This window comes from Cyanistes caeruleus, chromosome 18 (genome assembly GCF_971803275.1).
Source record: "Cyanistes caeruleus chromosome 18, bCyaCae1.hap1.1, whole genome shotgun sequence".
Taxonomy (NCBI): Eukaryota; Metazoa; Chordata; class Aves; order Passeriformes; family Paridae; genus Cyanistes; species Cyanistes caeruleus.
Genome location: NC_141718.1, coordinates 2,594,151 through 2,620,289, shown reverse-complemented (window position 1 = coordinate 2,620,289; position 26,139 = coordinate 2,594,151). Strand labels below are relative to the sequence as shown.

General features: G+C 43.3%; 3 protein-coding genes across 10 annotated transcripts; 2 read left to right on the top strand and 1 right to left on the bottom strand.

Moving 5' to 3' along the window:
• Positions 1-429: 429 nt before the first annotated feature.
• On the bottom strand, positions 430-4,483 carry GPN3 (GPN-loop GTPase 3). 2 transcript variants are annotated; one of them, XM_023937262.2, is made up of 8 exons: positions 4,351-4,483; positions 4,165-4,273; positions 3,288-3,455; positions 2,742-2,866; positions 1,971-2,086; positions 1,579-1,675; positions 1,067-1,195; positions 430-677 (listed from the first exon to the last, which is right to left on the bottom strand). In XM_023937262.2, exons 1-8 carry the CDS (start codon positions 4,396-4,398, stop codon positions 615-617), a joined length of 855 nt encoding a protein of 284 aa, XP_023793030.2. In that variant the 5' UTR covers positions 4,399-4,483; the 3' UTR covers positions 430-614. The 2 variants fall into 2 exon arrangements, with proteins under 2 accessions (XP_023793030.2, XP_023793029.2); XM_023937261.2 differs by lacking the exons at positions 4,165-4,273; positions 4,351-4,483 and having other exon boundaries at positions 3,288-3,729.
• On the top strand, positions 4,397-11,177 carry DENR (density regulated re-initiation and release factor). Of its 3 annotated transcripts, XM_086855391.1 has the most exons (9): positions 4,492-4,816; positions 5,317-5,387; positions 5,738-5,852; positions 6,590-6,609; positions 6,726-6,810; positions 7,431-7,520; positions 9,518-9,634; positions 10,097-10,236; positions 10,885-11,177. In XM_086855391.1, the coding sequence occupies exons 2-9, from the start codon at positions 5,358-5,360 to the stop codon at positions 10,927-10,929; spliced, it is 642 nt and encodes a 213-aa protein (XP_086711517.1). In that variant the 5' UTR covers positions 4,492-4,816; positions 5,317-5,357; the 3' UTR covers positions 10,930-11,177. The 3 variants fall into 3 exon arrangements, with proteins under 3 accessions (XP_086711515.1, XP_086711516.1, XP_086711517.1); XM_086855389.1 differs by lacking the exon at positions 5,317-5,387 and having other exon boundaries at positions 4,397-4,816; XM_086855390.1 differs by lacking the exons at positions 5,317-5,387; positions 5,738-5,852; positions 6,590-6,609 and having other exon boundaries at positions 4,397-4,816.
• CCDC62 (coiled-coil domain containing 62) lies at positions 10,754-25,757 on the top strand. 5 transcript variants are annotated; one of them, XM_086855377.1, is made up of 14 exons: positions 10,781-10,832; positions 11,342-11,544; positions 12,029-12,126; positions 12,372-12,516; positions 12,804-12,996; positions 13,574-13,740; positions 14,017-14,118; positions 14,448-14,619; positions 14,705-14,806; positions 15,733-15,821; positions 16,605-16,705; positions 21,013-21,181; positions 21,786-21,914; positions 25,571-25,757. In XM_086855377.1, exons 4-14 carry the CDS (start codon positions 12,481-12,483, stop codon positions 25,598-25,600), a joined length of 1,290 nt encoding a protein of 429 aa, XP_086711503.1. In that variant the 5' UTR covers positions 10,781-10,832; positions 11,342-11,544; positions 12,029-12,126; positions 12,372-12,480; the 3' UTR covers positions 25,601-25,757. The 5 variants fall into 5 exon arrangements, with proteins under 5 accessions (XP_023793027.1, XP_086711502.1, XP_086711503.1 ...); XM_023937259.2 differs by lacking the exon at positions 12,029-12,126 and having other exon boundaries at positions 10,754-10,832; XM_086855375.1 differs by lacking the exons at positions 21,013-21,181; positions 21,786-21,914; positions 25,571-25,757 and adding an exon at positions 17,294-18,186 and having other exon boundaries at positions 10,782-10,832.
• The last annotated feature ends 382 nt before the right edge of the window (positions 25,758-26,139 follow it).

Genomic DNA, 26,139 nt, shown 5'->3' with positions numbered 1-26,139 from the left:
TTCAGAGGAATAGAATATTTTAAGGTGCACATTCCAATTGCTACCAAGCCATTACCTTCCCTGTGACCCAGCGTTGCTGAATTTATCCCCTGGTAGCTGACTCTCGGGATGAGTCAGGGAAACAAAAATGGAGAGGTTTGGAAGGTGAATCACAATAACACAACTGCAGGGCTGGGGTTTTTCCTTTCAACACACCCTAATCACGGCTCGTCCCAATGGCAGTCTGGAGGTGAATTAAATCACAGTAGTTCCCCAACTTGTGAATGGTTTAATTCAGCCAGATCAAGACCTGCCACATACAGATTTTTCTGAGCCCTCTACCTCTAGATATGCAGGACTTGCTGGTCTGTTGAACCTCTTGCCCAGTTCTGGCTCTGCTTTTTTGTATGTACTAACACTGGTCTATGAACGTTATAACACACACAGGCATAATAATAAAAGAATTGTTTATTAAAGTAGTTACAAGGTCATGTAACTCACTCTCCACTATAAATATTAGTTATTTTACAGATAAAACATCAAGTGTGTTTGTGTAGAAGTTCAGGTTTTTTTTTTTTTTAGTTTTTATTTTTTACCAAAAGTGAAGTATTTTTCCTCCCAATTTGAACATGTTTTTACTCATCCACACGATCTTGAAAGTATTCATCCACAATAGCAGATTTATCTTCTTCACACTCCTGTCAAAAAAACCCCAGAAAATGTAAGCTTGCCTGGGTTGAACACAGGAATCATCAGGGGACTTTGAACAGTCATACAGGAAAAAAATCTTAGTGATCTCAGTGGTCCTTTCTAACATTTGAAGGTTTAAACTCTGTTAATTTTGAAAACCAAAGCAATACTTTTAAACAACCATTTGAGCAATCTGGATATGCAAGATGATGTTAAATAATTTCACTTTTATAACTAAATGAAGATGATAGAAGCATTGTCACTGAAAGACTAAATATGGCTTATTTTGAACAATACTAAGACAATAATTCATTAGCAAAGCAAAGAACATATTTATATTACAACTCATATTATGGATACTTTCTAATTTTTCATCTTCTCACCAACAATCTCTTACCTTTGGTTCTTTAAATTCCAGATCTTCTCCATACTGAATGGTGAAGTCTATGTGCTGCAGAACAATGTTTATACTTTCCTCATCAGAGCGATCCAAAGGCAGGAATCGAACCATACCATAATCATCAATCTATGGAAGGATTCAAAGGATGTTGGTAGGGAAATGCAGAAAGTTCATTCTCAACCACAGCACTCTAAGCCACTTCCTTAAACCACACTTGTCTGAACCTCTAAAATACCATTCTGCAGTCACACTGCAAACCAATGGCAATTCCCCACTCACAATGCCTGGCTACCAGTCCCAAGTTCTATACAGTTGCAATAGCCAATTCCCAAAACTGCCAACAGAAAAGAATTCAAATAAAATGTATTTGCTATAATCCAGATACCAAGAGTATCATATCAGTATCATCAAGAATCTCATGCTAATCTAAAAAAATAAAAAAACTGAGTTAAAAGAGGCAAAAAGTGATAGTGAATTTTAGGGTACCAGCCCAAGAGCAATATACCTACCAGTCCACATATAGATTTGGTCAGTTTTTTAAACCTTTTACTTTTCAATATATTTGTAGAATCTTCAATCATAGAATACATATCTGGATCCAAGTACCTGGAGAAACAAAGTCACCATCAACACTGAAAGTCTGTCATTCAGAATGACAGAAAATATCTAAGATAATTACTTACAGAAAAATCCAGAGATCAGTACAAACATGGAGCTATCGACTCTGACTAAACTAAGCATCCTACCCAGGTGTTTAAGGACTATTGTTTGAAATAAACAAAATCCATCTTCTCCCATTCCAAAAGAGTATGTTTTAATTGTGGGAAATATTAGACTGAACTTTCAGTGAACTTTGCATTAGTGTATTATACTACAGAGTAAATAATTTTTTGGAGCTTACTTTTCTATTTCCTTTTTGGCTTTCTTGCTCAGCAAATCCATTTTGGTCATGACGTTAATTTGTGGAATCTCCAAAGATATCATTGCACTGAGAGCTGCCAGGACTCCAGAAATAAACTTGAAGAGGATGAAAAATAATGTATTAAAGTACAGAAAAACACAACACAAACACACAGGACACTCAACCACAGGCCAAATCTGGTAATGAATATATGGAACATGGACACAAAGCCATATGAGGAATCATTCTCTCTGTTGGAAAAAGGAGGCTCCAAGTACTCTCTCAATCTCTGGAGCCTCAAATATGGATCTGCCACTGAAAAGGACATTAAGAAAAGCCAAACCGTTCTTGGCATAGTTACTGCTAATGGGGAAAGTGACCTGCTTGTTCTTGGGATCTAAGAAAGCTCTTGTGGAGAAGAATTTAGGTTGGAAGGGACTTGTGGAAGTTGTCTGGCCCCTACAGCTGCTCAAAGAGGGGCACTGCCAGGTCAGACCAGGCTGCTCTGGGGTTTGCCCAGTCAAGCTTTGACTCCATGAACACTCACTGCTCATCCCCTCTGTGCCTGTCCCAGTCTGACCACTCTCACAGTGTCTTCACATCCATCTGGGATTGTCCTTGCTGCTGTCCTGTGTCTGAGGCAGCTGATGACAGCAACCAGATCTCCCTGGACTCGGCAATTTTTCCTCTGGGCAAACCCAGCTCCCTGAATGGCTCAGACTTGTTGTTCTTTATAAAAATGAACTTTAGCAACAGATTTCAAATGGATACCTTGAAAGATTCCACCATAAACTGAGAATCCACAAGGAAAACTCCACAGACACGGAATTCCCACTGCTGCAGCTGCTCCACCAACTGTTTCATCACTGGCAGGTGCGTGTAGAGTTCGATCTGACCTGGGATACACTCAGGATATTAACAGGTAGGAATGTGAAGCAAATAGGAACACTCCACAGTTTTATGCAGACATGGGAATTGCATTTAAATAAAAACTGATAAGGAAAGCACCCTCTTTTCAGGCAGCTCTGGCTGTGTTTGGGCTAAGTGGAAAAGAAATAAAAGGGGGCTTTTCCTCCTTTGGTCTCCAGTTAGTGTTAGTTTGCAGTTTCCACAGCTCATGATTCTACCAAACATCTGTGCAGTCACCCACATCAGCCCAGGACCGAGTTCATTCCTGAGACACCTGAAAGTGACTCTGACAACAATCAATAGCTCAACAAAATGGGAATTATCACCACCACCTACAACCAGATTTTCCAATTTGCAAATTTTCCAATGCTTATGAAGAACGATACCAAAACACTGGTGTGTGTTTACCTGGGCAATCGAACAAAACATAGTCATCCTCCACGTGCCCGAGGCTCTCCTCCAGCCAGCTGAAGTTATTGGCAAAGTATTCCATGCAAAACACCAAGCCACCATTGGGGCCAAACCTCAAGGACTCATCTTCCATGACATCGTCCACTTCTATCAGCTCGCGGATGTCTGCGACAACACAAACGTCACCAAAGCCAGGAAATGAACTCTGCAGTTTGGCAGCTGAGAAAACCAACACGACTTTACAGCAGTGCCGGCTGCAGGGGGATCTCCCAGGTACAGCCAGCAGCCAAACTGAACAGGTTATGCTCATGGAACCTACACAAATTCCTTCATTTCCGGAATTAATATATGCTAAATACTTCCCCAGACTTATCTGGGGGATGTCTTTTGAGGGTTCCTGGTGATTGTCTGGGAAACATCTCATTCCCCAGATCTTCATGGTCCTGGATCTTTTAATGGATCTCTTCTCCTGAGAGCATCTCAGCTATGTGGCCAGGTCAAGATGCACTTTTCCTATCATCTTTGTTCAGACACGAACACAGTTGTTGCTCTCAAAACTGAGGCATCTGCCAGTACATATGAATCACTTTTGAAGGTAAATACAGGGATTAAGCACAGGAAAACAGTCACTGATGCAGGGAGCTATCCCGGTACTGCATTAATCCCTGACATAGCCACTAAGCAGTACTTGGTACCCAACTGGAATTATTCACTGATATAAGGATCACACACTATTTTCTTGAAACGATTTTCAGACATCTTCCCCTACCGCTGCATGGGCTCCGTTTTAGGGCAATAGAACCTGTCCGGTTGTACACCCACAGCGCGGTTGGAGCCCGGCGGTGCCCGGGGCTGTCCGGGGGCCGCCGCTCACCTGCCATGACGGGGTAGCTGAAGAGCTCGGCCGCCGGGTCCAGGTTCACCACCTGCACGGCGCGGCCCAGCGCCTCGCAGTGCTGCACCATGGTGGAGCAGTACGTGCTCTGCAAGGCACACACGGCCGTCAGGAGCCGTCTGGAGGCTCCTGCCGCCCCTCGTTCCCCGCCGTTTCCCCGCTCACCTTCCCGCTGCCCGCCGGGCCCATCACCAGTTGCGCGTACCGGGGCATGGCTGCGGCGGCCCGGCGGGAAGTGGCCGCTGCGGCTCGCCGTAGTTCGGCTGAACACGTGACGGCTCAGCGCGTGGTCCTGCCCGCCGCGGTACGGCGAGCCGGCGGGGTCAAACCGTGCACGCCCCTCTCGCGAGACGGCGGCGCTGGGGCGGGCGCACGTGCGCGCGCGGTGAGGGACCGGGACCCGCCGCGGCCCGAGGGGCCTCCGGTAACACCGACACCGCCCCCGGGTCCCCCCGCCCCGCTCCGCTCCTGCCTGGCGGCTCCCACACCCGCCCGCTTCCTCTCCTCCGGAGCCGCGGCGCCGCCGCCCCTCGCAGCGATCCCCCCCGGTGCTTGTACCGAGCATCCTCCCGGCGCCCTCCTTTCCGTCAGCCCCGGCACCGCCCCGCCCTGCGAGCCCGCCCTTCCTCAGGTACCCGAACCGCGTCCCCTCGGCTCCCCCCATCCCCTCAGCTCTGCCTCCACAAACCCCCCAGCTCCCTCCGTGTCCGTGATTCCCCCGTGCCTGATGTCCTAGCACCCTTCCCCCGGCACACCCTCGCTTTTTCCTCCTGACCGCCCAGCAACCCCCCCGCGTCTATTTGGGGTCTTCATGAGCGCCTCAACATCCTCACCCGCACTGTGCCCGTCTACCGCCTGTCCTTGTCTACCTTCAACCCACCACCTCTGGAATTTTCCCTCAGCATTCCTCACTGCTCAGCATAGCTCGTACAACATCCGAAGCTCCCTCATACGTATCCTGTTTGTACCCATCGTCCTGGGGGATTTCTTGTGTGTTCCAGACTCTTTCCTTGTTGACTCCTGTCTAAGTCCTTTGCTTGAAAATGTGTGTGTGTAAACCACTATTAAATCCATTAGTGGCTTGAGTTTGCTTTCCTTTTTTTATGCTGTGGTTTTTGTTTTTTTCCCCAGTGTTCTTGGATCAGACTGTGACTCTTCAGGCACTGATTTAAATGACCCTTTCCTTTGCTAATATGCGAGAGGTACCTGTGCCCCAACCTTTCGTGTGCCACTGATTTAACATGATACTTCACAATGTCCTTAGCCCAGTGTGTTCTGTGATTCCATGCAGGTTTCTGAAAGGTCTTTCTTCATTTTGTGGCACTTTGGCTTCTTTCCCCTTATGTGCTAGAATTCCAGTACTGCTTGGTGTCCTTTGTAGCAGTTTTCCCCATGTTTTCATTATTTTTGACTCCCATTTTCTTCTCCATGATCTCTCACGCTCTTTTGACACTCGCACCTTTTTCCTCTGGCATTCTTGTTGAGTTGGGAGGGATGTGACTGACTTAAACCCAGCCCTTGGGTCCTGATTCTCTCACCCTGTGACCTCCAGGCTTGTGACATGGCCACAGATGTGGCTGAGCCGGTGGTCCCTGACTGCAGAGGGGACGGCAGGAGCGGTGCCAGGTCAGACGCCGATTACCCCCTACGGGTCCTCTACTGTGGAGGCAAGTCCTGGGAGCTTCCTGGGTGTGAAAGGAGTGGGAGCACACATCTCTTCCTGCAGGAAGCCACTAAAGCCATCAGCACAGAAAAAAAGCCTCTGAGCATTAGTATGATAGCAAGAAATGGAATACATTAAATTGCTGTACTGTGTTTAGAAGCATTCTTTACTCATTCCATTTGTAGATATGTGGCTGAAATTTAAAAGGAAGTGGATAATCTTGACAGGTGTGTTTTTAGATAGGAATGTCATTTTGCTTCAGGCTGGAATACATTTGCAGGGCAGTAGGAAACAGCCCTGTTGTGTGTGAAAGTCTGCACGGTTGGTTTGGGTGTCCCCTCTTTGGGAAATTGGAGCTCTTGGAGAAAGGAAAGCTGACCAAACCACCTGGTACTTTGTTCAGTGTCTCTTTTGCCTCAGGTAGAAGTGGTGTTTTGTTCTGTAGCTTTTCCCAACCTTGGGCATCTCCTTCCCTTCCCTGGCAGCTCTTGCTGTGATGGTTTTATCCTAATGCAGAGCGTGTGAGCACAGGTCTAGTGAGAGAGGAATTAAAATGTAGAGTGGCAACAACAAAGAAATGTTTTTGAGTCAGTTTGTGGTTATAACCAGAAGTTATATAAGAACTCATCCCTGACTTTAAATCACCATTTGGAATTTAATTACTAACCCTGTAAGTAAAAAGGTAAAAAGTAAAAAATTCCTTTTGTAATCTGTTCTTTCTTTTCCCCCTTCTTTCTCCAGTCTGTTCATTGCCAACAGAGGTGAGTTAGTTTTTTGTTGTCCAAATTTCCTTGTATGCTATTATGCCCTATTTTGGTGTATCTGTGATGTATTTTGTCATTCCTCCACTAACAACATTCATATGGCTTTTCTCCAGTACTGTGAATACATGCCTGATGTGACTAAATGCAGACAATGGTTAGAAAAGAATTTTCCAGATGAGTTTGCAAAACTTACAGTAGGTAAGAGTCTTTTCTATTTTCTAACTGATATATGTCCTTGGACGTATTTAGAAATATATGACCTTGCCCATTTCTTATCTCTTTCCTTTTCCTGCTGTATCATGTGAAAGTTAATGCTTTGGATGCTGAGAAATAGGTTTAACAATGTCAGAAAATGCTACATCATCACTGTGTAGTTTAATTAATAATATTTGGACTTTTTTATGGTTCCTGCCATAAATAGTTATCCATGCACTTGTTTTCTATCTGAGTTAGTTTATTGGATTTTATGTCTGTCCAGTCTACAGTGGATGAGGAAAAGTCATTAATTATGTGGAACTTACTTGTTTGCACTTGGAATTTCAATATTAACATTATCATAAATTTCTGTCTCTCTGTGCAAGAGCCTTTATTGAAATTGTCACTGTAGCTTTGAGCTGAGGCTTTTCTGAAGTCTAATGTGCATAAATACTGTAATGAAAATGTAAAATGCATCAGTCAAAAGGCTGATGCACCTCAGCATAGTTTACTGATTTAGCAAAACATCACTGTACCTTCCTTTATGTTCCTTTAAGGCTGTGGATGTTTGACCACTGATTTTGGGATTTTTTTTCTCCTCTCTCCTTTCTGCTGCATTTAAGAAAATTCACCTAAACAGGAAGCTGGGGTTGGAGAAGGCCAAGGAAATGTGGGAGGAGGAGAAGAAGAGGAGAAGAAGAAGCAAAAGAGAGGCAAGGTCTAAATAGATGATTGTGGTACTGATTTAAAAACTGTGTGGGGCATCCCTTTCTCAGCACAAATTCCTTGCCTTTTGGTGGTTAGCTCTGCACAGAACATTGGAATATCTTCCTCCTTGTGTTCTGTGCCAATGGAAATGTTAGAGAGGAGGGACAGGCAGGGAAAGGTGACCTGCATCCTGTGCCCCATTGTTCCTGTCACCGCTGGCACGTTCAGGGAGCGATTCCTCCGGACCTGAAATCAGCTGGCGTTTCTCCCGGAATGCTCTGCCCTGTTGAGCAGCACTTTATGGGCTGCTTGCAGAGTGGAACAAAGGCTGCTTCCCTCTGTTAATGCCTCATAACTCTGCTTTTGCCTTTATTCCTTCCACTACTCTGAATTCACGGAATAGGATTTGGTTTTATGCTTTTAAATCTATAACCTGTGTCTCCATTAGCAGCTGTGTCTCTTCCCAGCAGTATGAATGAAAAACATTTTCAAAACCCAACTTTGGAAGATATAAATTTATGTGGAACAATTTAAACATACTTTTATCTTTGATCATTGGAGCTCTTTCTGCTGAATCAATTAACATATTTTCCACCATAAATCAGAGTGCTGGAGCTGTTAATATGCATTTACTTGTGCAGTGTCAGTTGTGTGCAATGCTCCAGAAATTATGGTTAATACCCAGTAAGGTTCATATTTTATGCCACATATATTTTTACTTTATTTCTGGTATCTTGGTAACCAGTTTAATTTACCTTCTCAGCAGGCAATGACTAGTGACAACAGTAATTCATGTTCTGTAACTTGGATGCTTTCCCCAGAGATTTCAGGACATTTATTTCAACATTAATTTGTTTTGAGGGGTGGTGTGATTAGTTTTCAGTCTGGTTTTTAGTTCTAAAATAATAGTGTTTAAAATATTTAGTGTTTTTCTCCTAGAATCTAAAGTTTCATGAAAATTTACAGTATAGTGTTAAGTAGGATGGTGTAAGAGTGTGAAGGAAAACTGGCATAAACTTCCTAAAACACTGCGGAAACTCACTGAAGAAAATTTAAGGCAGAAATTTACTGTCTTAAAATTTTCAGACACGAGTATCAGACACCAATTTATAATAAAAAAGAACTGAAAGTGCTGCATGTTAGAAACAAAAACAGTCACAGGGATTGGTTTACTTGTCATAAATTCTTTAGATTTTCATACTGAGAAGGCTCAGAAACATGAAACTTTGGTTACCCTGGAATAATTTGAGGACTGTACACGAAATTAGCCGAGATCTTAATCTGGCTTGAAGAATCCTAATGAGTGGAATGTATCTTTTGCATGTTTTACTCCAAATCAGCAATGCCTGACATGGGGAGTGTTCCCACAGGCTGGCCTAGGAGCAGGCAGTGGAAAGGTGGTGTTAAATGATGTGGAATTGGGCTGCTGTGACTGGCTGCTGTCAGAGCTCTGGGGTTTGCTGCTGGCTCACATATCCCTGTCTGGTTCACTGGGGGGTCATGCACAGGTGTCCAGAACTTGATCTGCTCTTTAACTCAGCAGCCTGAGGAAAGCAAGACCTTGTGGTCTCAGGAAATGGGCATGAGCAGCTTGCTTTGCCTCAGACACAAACCCTGAGGATGTTAAAAGAGTTGTGGAAAATATCAAAAATTTATTTCTAGGACTATGCCTAAAGAACGATGTAAATGTAGAGCAAACACAGTGATGGTAAAGTGTGGGGAAAAGCCCTTTTTTTGCTGATTGTAGTGGGGGTCTGCTGTGCAGCTCGTGCTTGAATGCACATTTGACATGTATATATTGTTATTTCCCATAATACTGGACTTTGATGACATCTTTCTTAAATAATAGTAAACCTCAGACAATGTGCAAAATACATTTTACCAGCAGTGTTGGGGAGGTAACAGTTTCTTTGTTTATAGGGGCAAAATCTTGTATGCTTTTTCCTTTGATGAACTATGACATAATTTAATTATTCATGTAACCTTATGCTCTGCTTTAAAGGTGGAAGAGGTCAGATAAAACAGAAGAAGAAGACTGTACCACAGAAAGTTACAATAGCTAAAATTCCCAGAGCAAAGAAAAAATACGTCACCAGAGTGTGTGGTCTTGCCACATTTGGTGAGTTTGGGTTTTCCTGGTATTGGATGTGCCTGCCTTTAACCTCATGATATTTCTTCTGGTTGTGTTCCACTGGGGAATCTGCTTCCAGCTGTGAGATGAAAGTCCCAAGGTGCTTTTAGCACTTCTAAAGCATGTCAAAGGTACACTGACTTCCCACAGGGATAAATTATTAAGGTGCTTTTATTGCCATGATTTTTCAAACAAAGAGGGCTGCAGGCTTTTTTAAACAGAACATATAGAGGACATTCAGCAATTTCTGCCCTTGAATCATTTGTAGATCTGTAGAGTCAGATATTTTGGGTGTAAACAACAGACTTGGCTTTCAATGGAAACTCTAGAAAAGCTTCAACTGAAAAGTGTCACTACTTTTTCAAGTCAAAACAAGATTTTGGCTTTAATCTTGAGAAAATATCTTTCTGACAACAACTCTACTTAACTTGTCCATTTTCCCCTTGGCAGAAATCGATCTTAAGGAAGCACAAAGGTTTTTTGCTCAGAAATTTTCCTGCGGTGCCTCAGTAACAGGAGAAGATGAAATCATCATTCAGGGGGACTTTACAGATGACATTATCGATGTAATCCAGGAGAAGTGGCCTGAGGTAATAAACCCTTCTTTCTGTCAGGAGGACACACACTTTTCCACACCAGCCTGTGACTTTCCAATGATTTTGGAAAAGGGTTTCATCTTTGGCAGCACAGATTGGTGCACAAAAATAAAAGAGCAGTTGTTGCATTCCCACCCTGCAGAGGGGAAGGCATGTCAGAATAAATCCAGCTGTCAAATATCTGTGGCTTCTTTGTGACCATTTCTTAACAGTGAGTGTCTGTGTATTCTTACACTGCCATCCTGTTTTTCAGCACCTCTTAAAATATTGCAAAATTAAAACAAACAAAGAAGCCCCAAGCCCCACACATTTGTGCTTCAGAAGAGATCAGCTAGTGTGGGTTGGACTGAAATTTAAGGCTGAGTGCTGTAATTGCAAGGGCTTTCTCTGACTCTCCCTTGTCCTGGTATTTCCCAAGTGGAATTCTTTTGGTTTAACTCCATAGGCCTGTCTTTATTCCCAGCCCTGCAGGCTCAGCTGTGTCCTGTTAGCACATGTCACTCACACAGGATTTACAGCTGGGGATCTGGAATGGTGCTGCTCGCTTCTCCCACTCTTCACTACATTTACAGGGGTGCACACTGAAGGAGGCATGTACAAATTAAATACTTAATTTGCTGTGTTTTGGCTTTTTCTCCCTAGGTGGATGATGACAGCATTGAAGATCTTGGAGAAGTCAAGAAGTGATAGTGGAAGACTACCTTTATTTAATTATATGGTTATAAATGATAGAGCAAAAGTGAGGCTTCTAAATCCATTTGCTCTGCAGTGAAACTGTGGAGAACCTGTATCCTTGGCATTCTCACTGTTCTGTATAGGCTGCTGGTTTTTTTTTGTTTTGGGTTTTTTTTTGTGATATTTGCCAAAGTTAAATTGGGGTTCTACCATGCCTACGCATGAAGTAGATTTAAATAAAATTACTGTTCCTCACTGAATAGTTTCTGAAGTTTTTTACATCTACTTTCCTCTACCTATCTTAAAGGAAAACAAGAATTTAAAGCATTAAAAGTTTATGTTTCATCTGCTGTCCTTTCTGCTGAGCTTAAATGAATAAGGCATGTGGCTGATGTTAGCACTTTCACCTCTCATTTACCTGCAGAGAATTTTAGAAATCAGAATGGAGCAAACATTCTAAAGATTTGTTAGCAATGGAAGAAAAATGAATCCTGAAGTGGTCATTCTACATCCTTGCCAACTGAATTATTTTATCAAGTGGAAACACGGAGAAATATGTGAATATGACTTAGAAATTTATTCTATTTTCATAATTCCAAAGATCTCCTAATCCTGCTGGGCTTCTAGGTGAGGCAATATTGCTGCTCATTCAAGAATGGTAGTAATGAATACAAATTAATAGCACTGTTCCACAGTCCATGTCAGCAGGTGGGGTGCCAGGTCTGCTGTCTGTACTCCCACAAACAGCCTCGAGCATTGATTTGATGATTTTTGTTTCACTGTTCCATTTAATAACAATAAATGCTCCCTGGTGGCAGAGTCCTGGAAGTGATCTGCTCCTGTCACTGCAGAGCCTCGGTGAGCTGAAAGCCAAGGGGTTGATGTGTCAGACGCTCTGTGCTCTTCCTGTAAAGTTGCTTTTTTCAGTGATTTCTATTTATAAATCATGAGTGTATCTGAGAGATAACTTCATCCCTATCGTTGGAAATACTGTATCCCAAGAGCTGCCTGCATCTCTATAGTCCTCCCGTGTAATGCTGGACGGGGAAGTTGCCTCCAACCCTTAACATCCGTATTAACAACGTTATTAATTATCACATTTTTATTGCAGCTCCAGCCCCGCAGCAGAGCCCCGGGGTGAGGCGGGATTCGAACCCGCGGTCCCTTCGCTGCGGGGGGCGGAGCTTCCTCCAACGGCGGGCGGTGCCGGTGGGTCGGGGGCGGCCGGGGGTAACGGGGGGTGACGGGCGGGGGCGGCGGGCAGGGAAAGGCCCTGCTTAGGGCCCTTAGGAAGGGCCCTTAGGAAGGGCTTCCCCAGCCGGGCGGGACAGCGGGAGAGCCGTGCGGGCCTGCCCGGGCACGGGGGCCGCTCCCCGGGGGTGGTGCCTCAGGGCTCCGCCTCAGGCCCGCGGAGGCCGCCCCCACCCGACTGAAGGCCGACTGTGCTCCCTCAGGGTCGGCGGTAACGGGGGAGCAGCGGTGGAGCCTCCATGCCGAACGTGACATCCTCGAAGGGTTCCCGCTTCCACTAATGCTTGGCAGAGCTCTAGCCCCAGGTCCCCTATGAGTTCATCACTGCTGCGTTCTGGTTCGCCCCAGGTAAAACATGAAAGTGCCGTTAGCAATCGGATCTGTTTTCGGTAGGAGGGTGCTCGTGGTGCTGCTGAGGGCTTGAGTCATGGCCCACAGGTGGTAGGTACCCACTTGTTCTGCAAAGGGCTTCAGTCAAGGGCCACAGGTGGTGCCACGAGCATAAGGAACTTCTTGGAATGGTTTCTATTTATAATATAAACATAGGTCAACTAAAAATAAACCCTTCGAGTTTATTATGAGAGAATTTGTCACTTCCTTGTGTTGAAACGCATTCCGTGTCTCACCTTTTGTAGGCATTTAGCCCCAGTCACAAGAACAGCATCATCAGGAGGCAGAGACAGGAACTCAAGCTTTTAATTGCAGAACTGAAAGATCGTGACAGGGAGCTCAATGACATGGTGGCAGTGCATGAGAGACACATCCAGGCCTGGGAAGATGATCGCCAAAGAATACTGACTTTAGCAGAACGATGCAGCTTATTAACTAGTAAGTGTTGTGATGTAAAGAATGAGATCTTGGTCTTGTATGTTCAAGTGCTTCAACCCCTCAATAACAGTTTTACATCATATAAAGAACCATTTCCTACCCTTCAGCCTCAAATTTTATTGTCTTTCTCTGAGATCTAAACTTCCACACTGGTGCTGAAGTGATCTGATCTTGAAGGGGGTGTGATGATCAGATAACTCTTTCTCGTCTGAATGTGTAAATTTCTTCTGTGAATTCTTTCAAAAACTATCTGATTAAATAAATGTGAGAAAAGAGAAAAATTCACAACCTGCTGGCGAGTTACAGAGCCTTGTTCTGCTGCACAGCTCGGAACAAACACAAACCACCCAGCAAAACACCTGGTGGCTCTGAACAGTCTCAGTGCAGAGCTCACCACGCAGTTCCTGTTCCATCTGACCTGGATAGCCAGGGAATCCTCCTTCAGAGTGTGCAGCATAAGCATCCATGTCTGAATTGTGTGCTTTTAAAACGCTGGGTTAAGTTATTTCTGAGATTTAAGAAATCGCGTGACAGCCTCTGAGCTGTTTTCTCACATATAACTTTATCTCTTTTTCAGGTGAGCTGAATGAGAGAAATGCAGTTATAAAATCACTGACCAAAAAGTTAAAGTTATTAGAATCCCAGCATAATGACAGTAAGATAACACTTGAAAACACACAAAAGAAATATCAAGAGCTCACTCAGAAAATAACAGATTCATCTGTTCACTGCCAGGCTTTGGAGGTAGGGGTTGAGTAATGGTCTGGTTTTGTAGTCCATGCATTTACGGGATGCCTGTGATGAACTGTAACATTCCAAAACTGATACATGCAGGGTGTTAAGACCCTTGATCACAAGTAAATTGAGGAACAATTTTTACTCCAGTCCTCTTTTCTCCAGTTTGTTCAGGATCCCACATTGGCATTCACAATGTTTAAATAACGTGGACACATTTACTGGGAAAAAAATAATAACTTTGAATCACTGAAGTAATAGCTGACACTTACTTCTGTTCACTAGGAGAAAAATCAGAGTCTCCACTGCTCAATTTTGGAACTGTCTGCTAAGACAGACCAGCTGCAAGCGAGGGAACAGGAGCTTCTCAATATGCTTCAGCTGAAGGTAACATCTCTAACATCTGTCAGCTCATGGGCACTAAATGTGGTCAAACTGCAGTGCAGCTGTTGGTGACTGTGCCACAAGGCTTCTGTCACTGGTGATCTCACTCATGGTTAATTCTTAGGCTTGTTTGAGAAGGGAAGAGTGGTCAGCAATAAACTGGTTTGTTTTCATAAACAAGCTTGTCTCCAAGATTTAATTCGGTGGTTTTCCTCAAAAGCTCAGAAGGAAATCTGTGGATCACTTTAACTACTGCAGAAGGATGTACTGTTGTTTTGTCAAAACCCATCCATGATATAAAAAATAAGAATTCATTGTGTTCCCTATTTCAGGACAAGGCCTTACTTGAAACAACTGATCAGATGAATGAGGTTGCATCTAAATTTAAAACACTGGAGAGTGTGATGCGTACATCAAAGCTGGAGGAATTCAGTCGCAATAGAGAACAGCAAGACCTCAGGCTGACACTGAGCGACGTCGTGTTTCAAATAAATAAGATGAGAGGTGAGTGTTTCTGCTGGGCACCTGATTCAGTGTAGGCCAGCACCATTCCTGTTCACTCTGGGAAATGCTACATTTCATTTTACAGATGTCCTCTCTGAAAAGATGAAAGAAAGCAGCAAGCACCAGGAAGAAATCAGTCACCTGAAACAAGAAAATGGCTGCTTGAGGAGTGAGCTGGTACTGGCAGGTGAGGGTGGGCCTTTCATGCCTTGGCTTTCAACAGCTCAGAGACTTCTGGGCAGCAGTTCACTGATGTCTGTGAAGGAGACAGCTTGTTACCTGCCTTCCTTGCAGTTTAATAAAAGTGTATCCCTTGTGTGCCATTCTTTTATGGAAGCAATATCTGGGGCTTCTGCAGGGACGCTTTATAAAATCTTGTGAAAGCACAAAGTTCACCAAAGTGATTACAATGGGGAGGAGTAAGTGGCTCGGGGGATTCTCTCCTGAAAATGTTGAGACTCTCTCTTCTCTGTTGCTTTCTTTCAGTGATGGGTTTGGTTTAGGCTGGTTTAATATTCAGCCCTTGGTAAACTACATATTGCTCTCCATAATAACTCTGGTTTTGGGTGGAAGAACATCTGGTGCTGCAGTGGATAGGAAAGGTCACTGCAAAATTCTTGGGGACAGCCACAGAAACCTTGAAAGATTAAGTGGCCAAAGGCATCCTCTGCTGTGAGATAATTTCTTTCCTATAATTTTTAGTCTGCTATTGCCTTTGCCATATATTGATGCCATGTCTCACTATTTTAAAACCAACAGAATTGAGAATTGTTTTGCTGCACTTCCCTCTATGTGCATGAGTTAGAATTAATTAATTGAATTTCCTTTATGCTTTTCTCTCTTTTCCCCTTTCCATTTTCTCTTTTCCTTTCTGAAAATGTTAAATGAATCAGTCAGTGAAGCACAGTATCACTGATAGTAAAATGAAGCCAGGTGCTGAGGAAAAGTCCAAGGAAAATACTTGATTTTTTTTGCTTTCTTGTGCATTTTGTGCTCTTTTTTTAATCTGGAGGATAAACAGATGACCTTAAGAAAATGCACAGCATTAACAATGCACTTGCTTTGTGTCCATTCACCTGAAGTAATAAAAATAATTATTATCTTTTGAAACAGTGGAGGAAGCACAGAGGAAGGATCAACTTTATCAGTTTACCAAGTCTAAGCAAGCACGGATTGAAAAAGAATTGTCCAGTTTACGACAGGTACAGCCCTGACTGTGTTTCTGCTCTGAGGTTAGAGAAACATTTTCAGTAACATCAGACCTGTGTGGAACAGTGTAATAAAGTTAGATCTAGATATTATTGATTAAGGAAAAAAAAAAAATCTGTTTGTGCTTTGCTGGGATCCCTGTAGAATTTTGATTTATTTCATTTGGGGTTAAGCTGAAATGCCCATGGTGATTCCAGGTTGGGAAGTCACGTGCAGGGCAGCAGGATTGGGATTGCACACCTGTCCAAGGTGAACTCAGCAGAATAAGGGACACAGTGTCCTGGCAAATCTGGTTTTTGTGACCTGTGTGTTCACCTGCACTCAGCTGAGGCTCTCAATACATGTTCCATATTTTTAATTGCAAATAATTGGTGGGTAGTTCCCTTCTCCATTAGCCTCACAAAAAATCCCCTGCAGTGAAAGCCAAATCCCATGGTCATCATCCATGTCCTGTAATTCTGTAGCTGTGAACAACATAATAACAACATGCATTAAATATCAGGTAACAGTACTGATATTTTATTTATTGTTCAGTGTGGTTCAATCTTAGAAGAAGAATCTTCTGATAGAAATCCTGTTTATTGCTGCAAAATGTTATTTTCCTAAATGCATGCAGAGAGGTCCTCTTAGATTTGAAGGTGTTTGTCAATAGTTTGACTATAGGCATTGGTTTTTAAAAACATTTTGAGGATGTTTTTGGAAGAAAAGCACTGTGAGCACTATGATGATGTTCCTGCACCCAGACATTCACTGATGTCACTCACTGCCTCTGACAGGTCTGTGTAAAACAGCAGCGGGACTTACACTTCCTTCATGTCAACTTGGATAGCTCTCAGGAGTCCAGGCAAAAGCATGAAAAGGCAGCAAGAAGAAGGAGGTAAAGACACTTTTAATTTATTTTTTTTTTCTTAAATAGTTTGTTTTCAATGAGAAATTTCACTGTTCAGCCCTAACTAACATCCTAACAGGGGTGTGTCTGAGTCAGGATGGCTTTGCTCGACCACAAAAATGCAGTGAAGCTGTCAAGTACCTTGTGTTTTATTTGGTCAGGAGAGAGCACGAACATCAGTCACAGACCAAGTGGTGCAGGCCAGACAGCTCATGATTTTTTTAGAAAGTGAGCTAGTCTGGTGGTAGGGGTGTTAACCTGGCTCCCTACTACTTTTTTTTAAAAAGCAAAGTTTATTTTAGGAAGTAAACTTAGAGAATTGGTGCACACCCTGGAGGTTCAGACAGAATCGCCACACTGTATAAAACACGAGGGAGCTCTCAGACTGGTTTTGAAAAGTAACAGCCAAATCTGGGCAGATTTTCTGTGGGGTTTTGGCAGGATACAGCTGCCTGGTGGTGTGTGAGCTGCTGCAGAGCCATGGCAGCAGCTGGTGTTCTGCAGAGCTTTAGGAGTGCACTTGGGGATGCTCTTTACCTGCAGTGTTTCTGACTTGTTTTTGTCGTGCCATTGTAGCACAGGGGCCACATTCTCTGCCTCTGAAGGCCCCAGCGAGACAGACAAGGGTAGGACTGAGGGCAGCCACGGGATGTGCGAGGAGTGTGGAACTGCACCAGTTCCAGCAAGTAGGGTAAAACCCACCCCTGAGATGTGTGAAGTAGATAATAATAGACAGTTACTGAATGCTTCAGACTTGGAGGAAACTACCTCAGCGTTCTTAAACCCGTGTCAAAAAGTTGTGAAAGGCTTGGCCGTCCCTGCGGAAGGAGGAGAAAAGCAGGATGTTGCATCAAGCTTTGATGAGCTAGACAGTGAAAAATTTTGTGAGGCAAGGCCATTGAGAAACAGGGAAATTGGAGAGAAAGGAGTGAAAAGCAGAGACCGAAAAACCTTTGAGGTGTCTTTGCCTTCATATGATCATTGGCTTAACATCAAATCTCGTGTAGATTTGCAAAGCACTATGATCCAGAACAGCACCACGTCTGACCAAACTGATAATGGAAACAAAACCTGGGAAGAGAGATCTGACACTGAGTCAGATAGCAGAGAGACTTCTGTGACTTGCAAGTCTGATTCTGATTCCTGTATTAATAAGTTCATCGTCAATAAACAGTGGAAGCCACTATCAGATCTGGAATGGCTGGAGATTTTCAAACCCAAAAAGAGAGATGGAAATATGTGCTGTGGAAAAGATTACAGCTGTTTCAAGACTGCACAAGAGATGAAATGTACCTCCTCAAAAAAGTTATGAGCTTGTTGCTTTTAAGAAATAAGCATAGACTTACATAGAAATTTAGGTGTGTAAGCTCTCAGTATTATCTCAAGCTATGTTGAAAGTAAATGCTGTTTTAAATTTAGTCTATTAAGCTGAAAAGTAACAATTTAAAATAAAAATAGCTCTTAAAGTATCATGATTCTATTTTTATGCATTTTTTTTTTCTCCTCTCTTATCCCCAAGAGCTGTGTGGGCAGGAGAAGCTGCCATACCATATAACTTAGCCAAATAAACTAGTTGGGAAAATCCTATGGGTTTTTGAAATCTCAGGTGTTTCTTGTAACTCTGACGGATCAAATACGTTCTGACCAGAGCTGGACTTGTACAGTGATGTGAGGCAAGAAACAGATCCAGGTTTTGTGTGATGCTTTAGTGACTGTGTTATTTCAATTGAGAAATCACACCTTGGCTGGGCAAGAATGTAGGACACAGCTCTGAGCACAGGCTGCTGCCTCTGTCAGGGCAAGAAATGAGATGGCAAGATATAAAGGACAGCAATCTGTCCACTCTCCAGTTCGTGGGACTCTATCCTTCTGCTTGTGCTGTGGGAGGAAAAGGACATGTGGTTGGGGACAAGCAGGATGAGGTTTCTAGTGCTGAAAAGTGTCACAAGAAGGCTCAGGTGCCCCAGTGATGTTGAAATGTGTCTGAGATAAAAACCTGCTCTGCATTTACAGAAGTGGCTTTGTGCCTGCATAAGCAAAGACATTCAGAGCTGGACTTGCTGTGGATTTGTTCTATTTCCTTTCAAAAAACAGATTTACCAGCTCTATTTTAGAAGGATTTCTGAAGTTTCACAGCAATTTCATAGCTGCTTTTTAGCCAGAGGAGAGGAGCCTTCCAGCTGGTGGTTTGACAAGCACAGTAAATGAACAGCTGTTTAAACCTGCTCACAGTGTTTGCCAGCAAGCCTGCCCAGCATCCAAACAGATTCATGTTATGGAATGGAAAGATCTGATGTATGGATGCTTTCATTCTGTGTGGCTTTTGAAACAGAAATATTGTAGAAACGGTTGCTGCAGTGAGACAGACCTCTTCAGAAACAAGGTGAATGGGCAGCCACTGAAAGAGAACGCTGGTCTGGCACATTCCCACGTGCTTTAGCTGAGCTTCACACGCCGTGTGGGCTCTCTCTAGCTTCCACTGCCTATAAATCACTGAAAAGTCTCCACTCCCCTTCTGTGTAGCCTGGCCTTTCTTATCAACTCCCCCAGCAGCACCAATGACACACTGCCATCCCTCCAAATCCCTTTTGAGGCTGGATCACGAAAGCTGCTTTCACTTTTTGTCTTGCCCTATTTGTCTTGTCCTTGAGTGAATTTGAAGGGAAAAGGAACAAATTCAACCTGGGCAGTGCAGCTAGAACAGATCTCCACTTAGGGGGGGGCTGTGCTATCCATTTGGGATTTGCTGCTGAGCTCTCCAGTTTTCTTGATGCCCACATTTGGTCCTGGGGCCCTGCTAATTGGAGATGGATTGACTCAGTGCAAATCCCTGACTGTCTGCTCCTCTCCAGCCTCTGCTGACTCGGATTTGCCAGGCAATAAATCCTCATCCGTAAATGGGAGGAAGGCAGGAGCAGTGCTTCTGTGAAGGGATTAATGGCAGAGACCAAACACAACATTCCTCCTCCTTGAATCTGGATCCTCCAGTTTTCCATTGCTGCTTTCAGAGTGCTGATGATGTAGTTTGTGTTTAGGGAAGGGTGCTGGCACCTCCCTGTCAGCCCAGCAAATATTTTTGCCATGAGTTCCTGAGTTCTGGAACAGCCAACAAGGAGGCTGTTAACAGTCAAATACCTTCCCCAATGGCAGAGGGGATTGTGAAATCCCAGAGTGCAGGAAGCATTTCTGTGTGCTCTGACTTGGTGAGTTCATTTATGTTGAGCCAACGTTTTGCTGCCTTTGGATTTTTATCTCAATTCTCATTTTACAGATGGAGCATCAGCAGGTACTTGTTGATTCTGCGTGGGCTGGACTAAGCCACTCATTCCTGAGCCATTTCCCTGCCTCAAAATCAAACCTGTGTGTTTTCCAGGACAGGCCCTGCTCATCTCATCTCCTCACACCTCTGTTCCAGGCACCTTGTTCCCTCACATCTCCACAGAACCTTTCCTTGTCAGAAACACAGACATGAGCTTTTCCTCTCTTAAAAGAGAGCTTGTTTTATCCCAGTGTTTTATGGGAGAACTGAAATGGGACACAGCAGACACTCATGAGCTGGCAACTCTCATGAGGGCTTTTTCCTAGATTGAATGTCAGTTAAAAATTTTTAACCTATTTTTAACAGTCTTGCCAAGCATGGAATGCATTGTCACACCAAAATAAGTATCTAAAGAATATCTAATGAAATGTCATAAATTCAAATTGCTTTAAAATACACATAATTTTTTATTATTTGCCAGTCCAGGCAGGGCTAGCACTCTGCTTCTGTTCTGTTCAGAAGCTGATGAATGTGGTTTGCTCCTGTATTTAAAAACAAACAAACCCAAGCCTCTTTGGGAAAGCTTTCCTGTGATCTCTGAATTGAGAGAATGACTGTAAAACACAGTGAAATTCACTTGAATGGTACATCTACAAATATTAATTTGCCTCAAGGTTGATTAGAACCAAAAAGGGATTTGGGTGTGAGAGGGGAGCAAGTAGCAGAATATTGGGAAGAACAAAATATTGCCTTTTGTGTGCTCTTTTGCAAGGTTAAATACACACTCAAGCACATGGTCATGGAGCTGGTTGAGACTGGTTGAATGTCAAACCCTCGTCCTCAGAGGATGAAACTGATCTAGGGAAGCTGTTAAACACGGGAATGCTCTGAGGAACAGCCTAATCTCCCAAGCTTCTTGGTTTCCTTGGCTCAGGGCCCACAGTTATTTATGTTGTGCCACAATTTTCCCTTGAAAAGTTTAAAAAGAAGATGGTGATGCTCTTTCTGCCTATGTCTTAATTTTTTTTTTTAACAGTGAAGGACACATGGATCTGAATTCCCTCCGCTTGGATTCTCCTCTCTTGACATCCACTCAGAAGAGCAATGTGACTCAAAGTTCTGGGAAATTCTCTGATGAAGACTCTCCTCTGGACATCAGTGACTTGGCAGTAACTAAACCAACAAACAGATACTACATGAACACAGTCAGTATCTTATTGCACAATGTCCTTGACTGATTTTAAGGGAAATCATGGGGAATTATGACTGATGGTAGGAATTCAAATGTCTCCTGGCATGGAAGAACTGGGGACTCAAATGATGAGACAGCAGGCTTATGGCAAAGATGATAACTTTTTTTATTTTTTGTTAAATAATTTTTTGTTGCCTCAGTATATCTTGGACAGCATAAGTATAAATGAGTTTTTAAAAAATAAATAATATTTTGGAATGAAAAGCTTAAGGAAAATAGATGCTGGCTAATTGGTAATTATATATCTGAGCACACGTGGATGCAGTTATCAGAAGCTATTGGACATTGTTTCTTTCCTTTTCTACTTGGTCTTCCCTCTTTCTCATGTCTATTCTCCCCTTTTTCCCTGAAGTACCTCTCTTGTGAGTGCTCCATATACCTGCATGTGGAAATCTGCTAGAAATGGCACTGTTTATCAGAAACACCAGCAGTTAGAGAGTCTGTTACTTTGCAAACATTTCAAACTCAAAATGCTGATTCTTGGTGCATTGTAATTCTTTGAAATCCTCCAAAAGAAGATCCTTCCATAACTTTGGCTCCCTCTCTGTGTCCTGCAGGACACCAGTTCCCTGTTCTGGAAGCTGGAGCGCTCCTTGGCCCAGTCCCGACAGATGCTTGCTGATCTGGAGCTCAGCCTTCTCCACACAAGCCCTTCCTGCATCCCCAACACCAAAAACATGAATAAGGTACAGATTGCTCTCCCAGGACAGGGTGAGGTGTTCAGGAATACTGTTTGGGAATGTCCTTTCCCTTATCCTTGGCTTGAACTGCATTAGCAAAGCATGAGGAGGATATTGGTTATGAAGAGACCATTCCTGCATGCCTCAGTGCTTTAATTTTTTATGGGATTCTGTTTGACTGCTCAAGGTCATGACAGGATTTGACTCCTGCATGTGTCTGAACAGATGGAAGGCAGAAGTCATTTTGGGGCGAGCTGCAGGAGGTCTAACAAAAAATGAACACTGGTTCTTTCTCACTTGAATCAAATGAGATGATTTCTCAGGCTCAGCACACACTCACTGCTCTGCTGTCCCACAGACTCGCAGTCAGAACTGGTTTATTATTATATTCATGGGCAGGAGGGCAGTATGGGGAATAGGTAGTATATAGGATACTTTTGGTGTGAATTTAAACCAGAAGCTCAGTTTAAATAAATCCAGAGTTCTTGTGGGTTAGTAGTTTTAGCTCCTTCATTGCAGGGTCAGAGAATATATTCAGTGGTCAAAGAAAAGAACCTGTATGTAGCTGTCATAGCAGTTTATTTTATGAGCACAAGTGCTGATAAAGTTCCTGTTGAATACTTGGGCAGTAGAAGTAACCAGAGAAAGGGTCACTTGTTTGGTGAATAAATATCCATAAGAACTTCCACCTTGTTTGACAAGGACATTGTACCTTTTGTCCCAGAAATGAGCACACTTGTGCCGGTGTGTATCCCAAAGGGAGGATTTAGGCTCCTGGTTTCAGAGCAGTGCTGAACCCTCATCTTCATCCTCACACGTATCACCTCCCTCTAAAAAGTTGCACTCCTTTTAGCCTTAGATGAACTTGACCAGAACAACGTTGCTGTAAGGAACAGACAAAGCCATTTTTATAACATTCAGAACCATAAACCCTTCGCTGTGCTGGGCCTGAGTGTAAATGTTGTGTGCCAGCGTTTGCATAAACTGAAAGGATATTTTGTTCAGAAGCTCCTCTGCAGGATTTCATTCAGTGGCAAAGACAGCAGCAGTTTAGTCTTTTGCAAGGACTCCTGAGTAGGAGGATTCCTGAAAAGCTCCCTGCACACAGTGCTTGCTTGTGGCTCTTGCCCAGCCCCATCAGCTGTCTGGCTCCTACTCACTGCTTGGCACGTCACAGCTCGGCTTCTCCGGCTGCCCGTGACTCTGCTTTAGAAGCTGATGCTGCATTTTTGAGCTTGGAAATTGGCTTTTCCTTCAGCACGGGTGCTTTGGTGGATAGAAAATGAAGCAAACCCGTGTGTAGTGGCGGGAGCAGATCCTGAGCCACATCTGTGGAACTTTGATCTACTTTCAGAGCAGTTCTGGGCAAAAACTCGTCAAGCGTGTTTGAGTTAATCTATGCAGGCCAGCTAACCTGTGCTTAAATCCAAGCTTACCTGGGGCTGTTTTAAACTGAGCTTTAGAACGTAATAAATATGAGATACAGCCTTTAGAATTTAATCAGGGGGAGTTGCTAAGTGTTGGATTCTGTGACCTGCTTGCAGGGGGAGGAGAAGGGGGAATTAAGAAGTGTACCCCTGCTGCTCACCAGCTTGAACCTGGCAGCTCTGGAAATTTTATTCTCCGAGTCCTTTGATTTCCACGTAGTGTTTTTACATTACAATAGAAACAACAGAACTTGCAGGAACTCTTCACAGAAGCCAGTTATCTGCTGCAGAAGAAAGAGATGCTAAGCTTCCTTTTTTTTCTTTGTGATGTTCCCTCAGCATGAAGGTGTTTTCAGTTTGATCTTTTTTTGTTTGCTTCCCTCTTTATAAATGCATCTGCAACATGAATACACTTTATGGATTTTTGAGATGGGCCTGGCACAGGATTCTGAGTGCATTTCCAATAAAACTTTTGTGAGTACTGTAACAGCAAACAGATATTAAGTCAGCAAATAGTTCCTTTAGTCAAATAATTAAACTTTTCTCAAGCATGTTCCTCATCCTCAGGGCAGTCAGATTTCACAGCTTCATTCCCCAGTACCTGCACTCTCCTTATTGTAGTTAAAACCCTTCTGTGTGTTACAGATAACACCATCAAGGATGTGAATGTTGTTGAATGAGAGATTGGGAAGCTTTTCCCAGTGCCAAGGGCTGTTTTAGGATACTGTTCCTGGGCTCAGAGCCCCAAAAGTAGAATGTATTGAATAGAGCTGTTTCAGAATATCCAAAGCAGCCTTGCCTACAGCAGATTGGTTTTTATTTTTTGAATCAGGAAATTTCTCACTCTCTGATTATTTGTTCTCCTATTGTGGATTGGATGTTTGCAATAGGCACCACCTTGTCTGGTTCTGAGGACAAAAGAGTAACCAGATATGGTTAAAATCCTGAACACCACATGAAACTGAATAAGAACCAGCAACAATGAGGAGAAAAACTGGCCAAAAAAAAAAAAAAATCTTCCAGTGCTGACACAACCCAAGCTGGTGCTCGGTTCTCTCCTGGGTATTCCAGCTGCAGTCCCTGGGCTGTTCGTGGAGCAGAACCCACCATGCCCTGGAGAGTCAGGCTGGTTTGCAGCACCCTGGTGTTGTGCTGGTTCTGCAGGAAGCCTGGAGACACTGAGTCTTCTCTCAGAGCCCCTCGGGTGTGCAGAGTGCAGCTGATGGGGCACTTGGAGGAGATGGATGCTGAATAGCTGGAATGCCAAACCTTCCTCTGCTGTAATGTTCCTGTGCACAGAGAGAGCTCTTCCTTTCCTAAAAAGAGCCCTGAGGTAAAAGCAGCCAGAGGTTTTATAGGTTGAAGCCAGCACTGTGACTTGCATCCTGAAACCACTGATGTTACAAAGCTTCAGGAGTAAATCCCCAAAAGTGCTGAGCCCCGTGCTGAGGCAGCAGAGTGGGGAGAGCACGCTGAGCCTACTGAAATAATCACATTTGCCTCAAGTGAGAAAGAGCCAGTGAAACAAACACACCACAATCCACTGTAGATCCACAACAAGAAGGAGTGGCTCTCCAAGTCACTGGCTAATGCATAATTCTCATTTTCTTTCTGTGTTAAAAGGCACTGAATTACTGTGATCAGTTAGATCTGGAGCAGTGCAGGTCCAGAAATAAGTAAACATTTGTGCAGTCTCATATAGAAAAGTGATTGAATTGATTCTGGTTGTGTTTGTTTGGCTTTAAATTGCTTTGAAACTCATTTGAGGGCAGGTGCACTGACAAACATCAGGGCAATTTCCTCCCTAGCTGCCAGTGATTTGGCCACTCTCATCAGTCAGTTGTTTTGCCTCTAGAGAGAGGTTGGGTGGGGGGGAGTTGCAGAACTCAGGAGGAAAGCAGTGAGTAAAAGGCTATATTCAGTTTTGGACACAGCACCATATGCCACTGCTCATAAATGGTGACTCAGTGGCTGGCCTGGGGCACAAAGATCACTCCTTTCCTCAAAGCCAACTGGAAAGGTTTTATTTCCCAACACCCTGGTGGTAGCCCTGAGACTGTTGCCTTTCTGTGAAGTACCTTGTTTACCTTTTCCTCTTTATATTTTTTACTCTGTGTTCTTGCTCTGTTTGCAGTGTGAAAGTGTGTGTAGGAAATTCACATAAGTGTGGTTGCTTCAGATGTTTCAGAGGAAATATTCCTGCTTTTTAATAAAAATCTTTTCCATTTTCTGCAGAGGAAGAAGTTGTTTCCAGCACCGAGGTAATTCTGAGGACCGAAGATCATCGACCCAGCAGCTACAATGGAAAGTTACCTCATTTTTTTTCCATCCTCCTGAGTGTTTGAAAGACTCATAAGTGGCAAGAAGAAGTGACTCTGCAGGAATGTATTTTATCTTGAAATAAAACACAGAATTACGCCAAGATTAACAAAGCTATTTTTATAGCTGAGAGCTCAGGTTAAACACTAGCTTGTTTTTTAAGAATCTGAAGTGTGTAATTCTTACAACATAGGAACTATTTTTCTTCTTTTTATTTTTTTTTATGGTGGCTCAGAAATATTTATAGAGTATGACACAGCCAAGCATTCTCCTTTTTTTTTCCTTTTTTAGCATATTGTTTTTGTTCTGGATTTCTTGCCTTGTAGAGAAAGAGATGAATAATGTTTATAGGAAGTTCCCAATTAGTGTTGTAAGCAGGAATTGCCTCCAATGTTGCTGAAATGGGAGAGCTGTCACCCACAAGATGGGCAGAACAACTTTCCACACTCAGGAGCTGATTCTTACAACAAAAGTTTATGGCATCA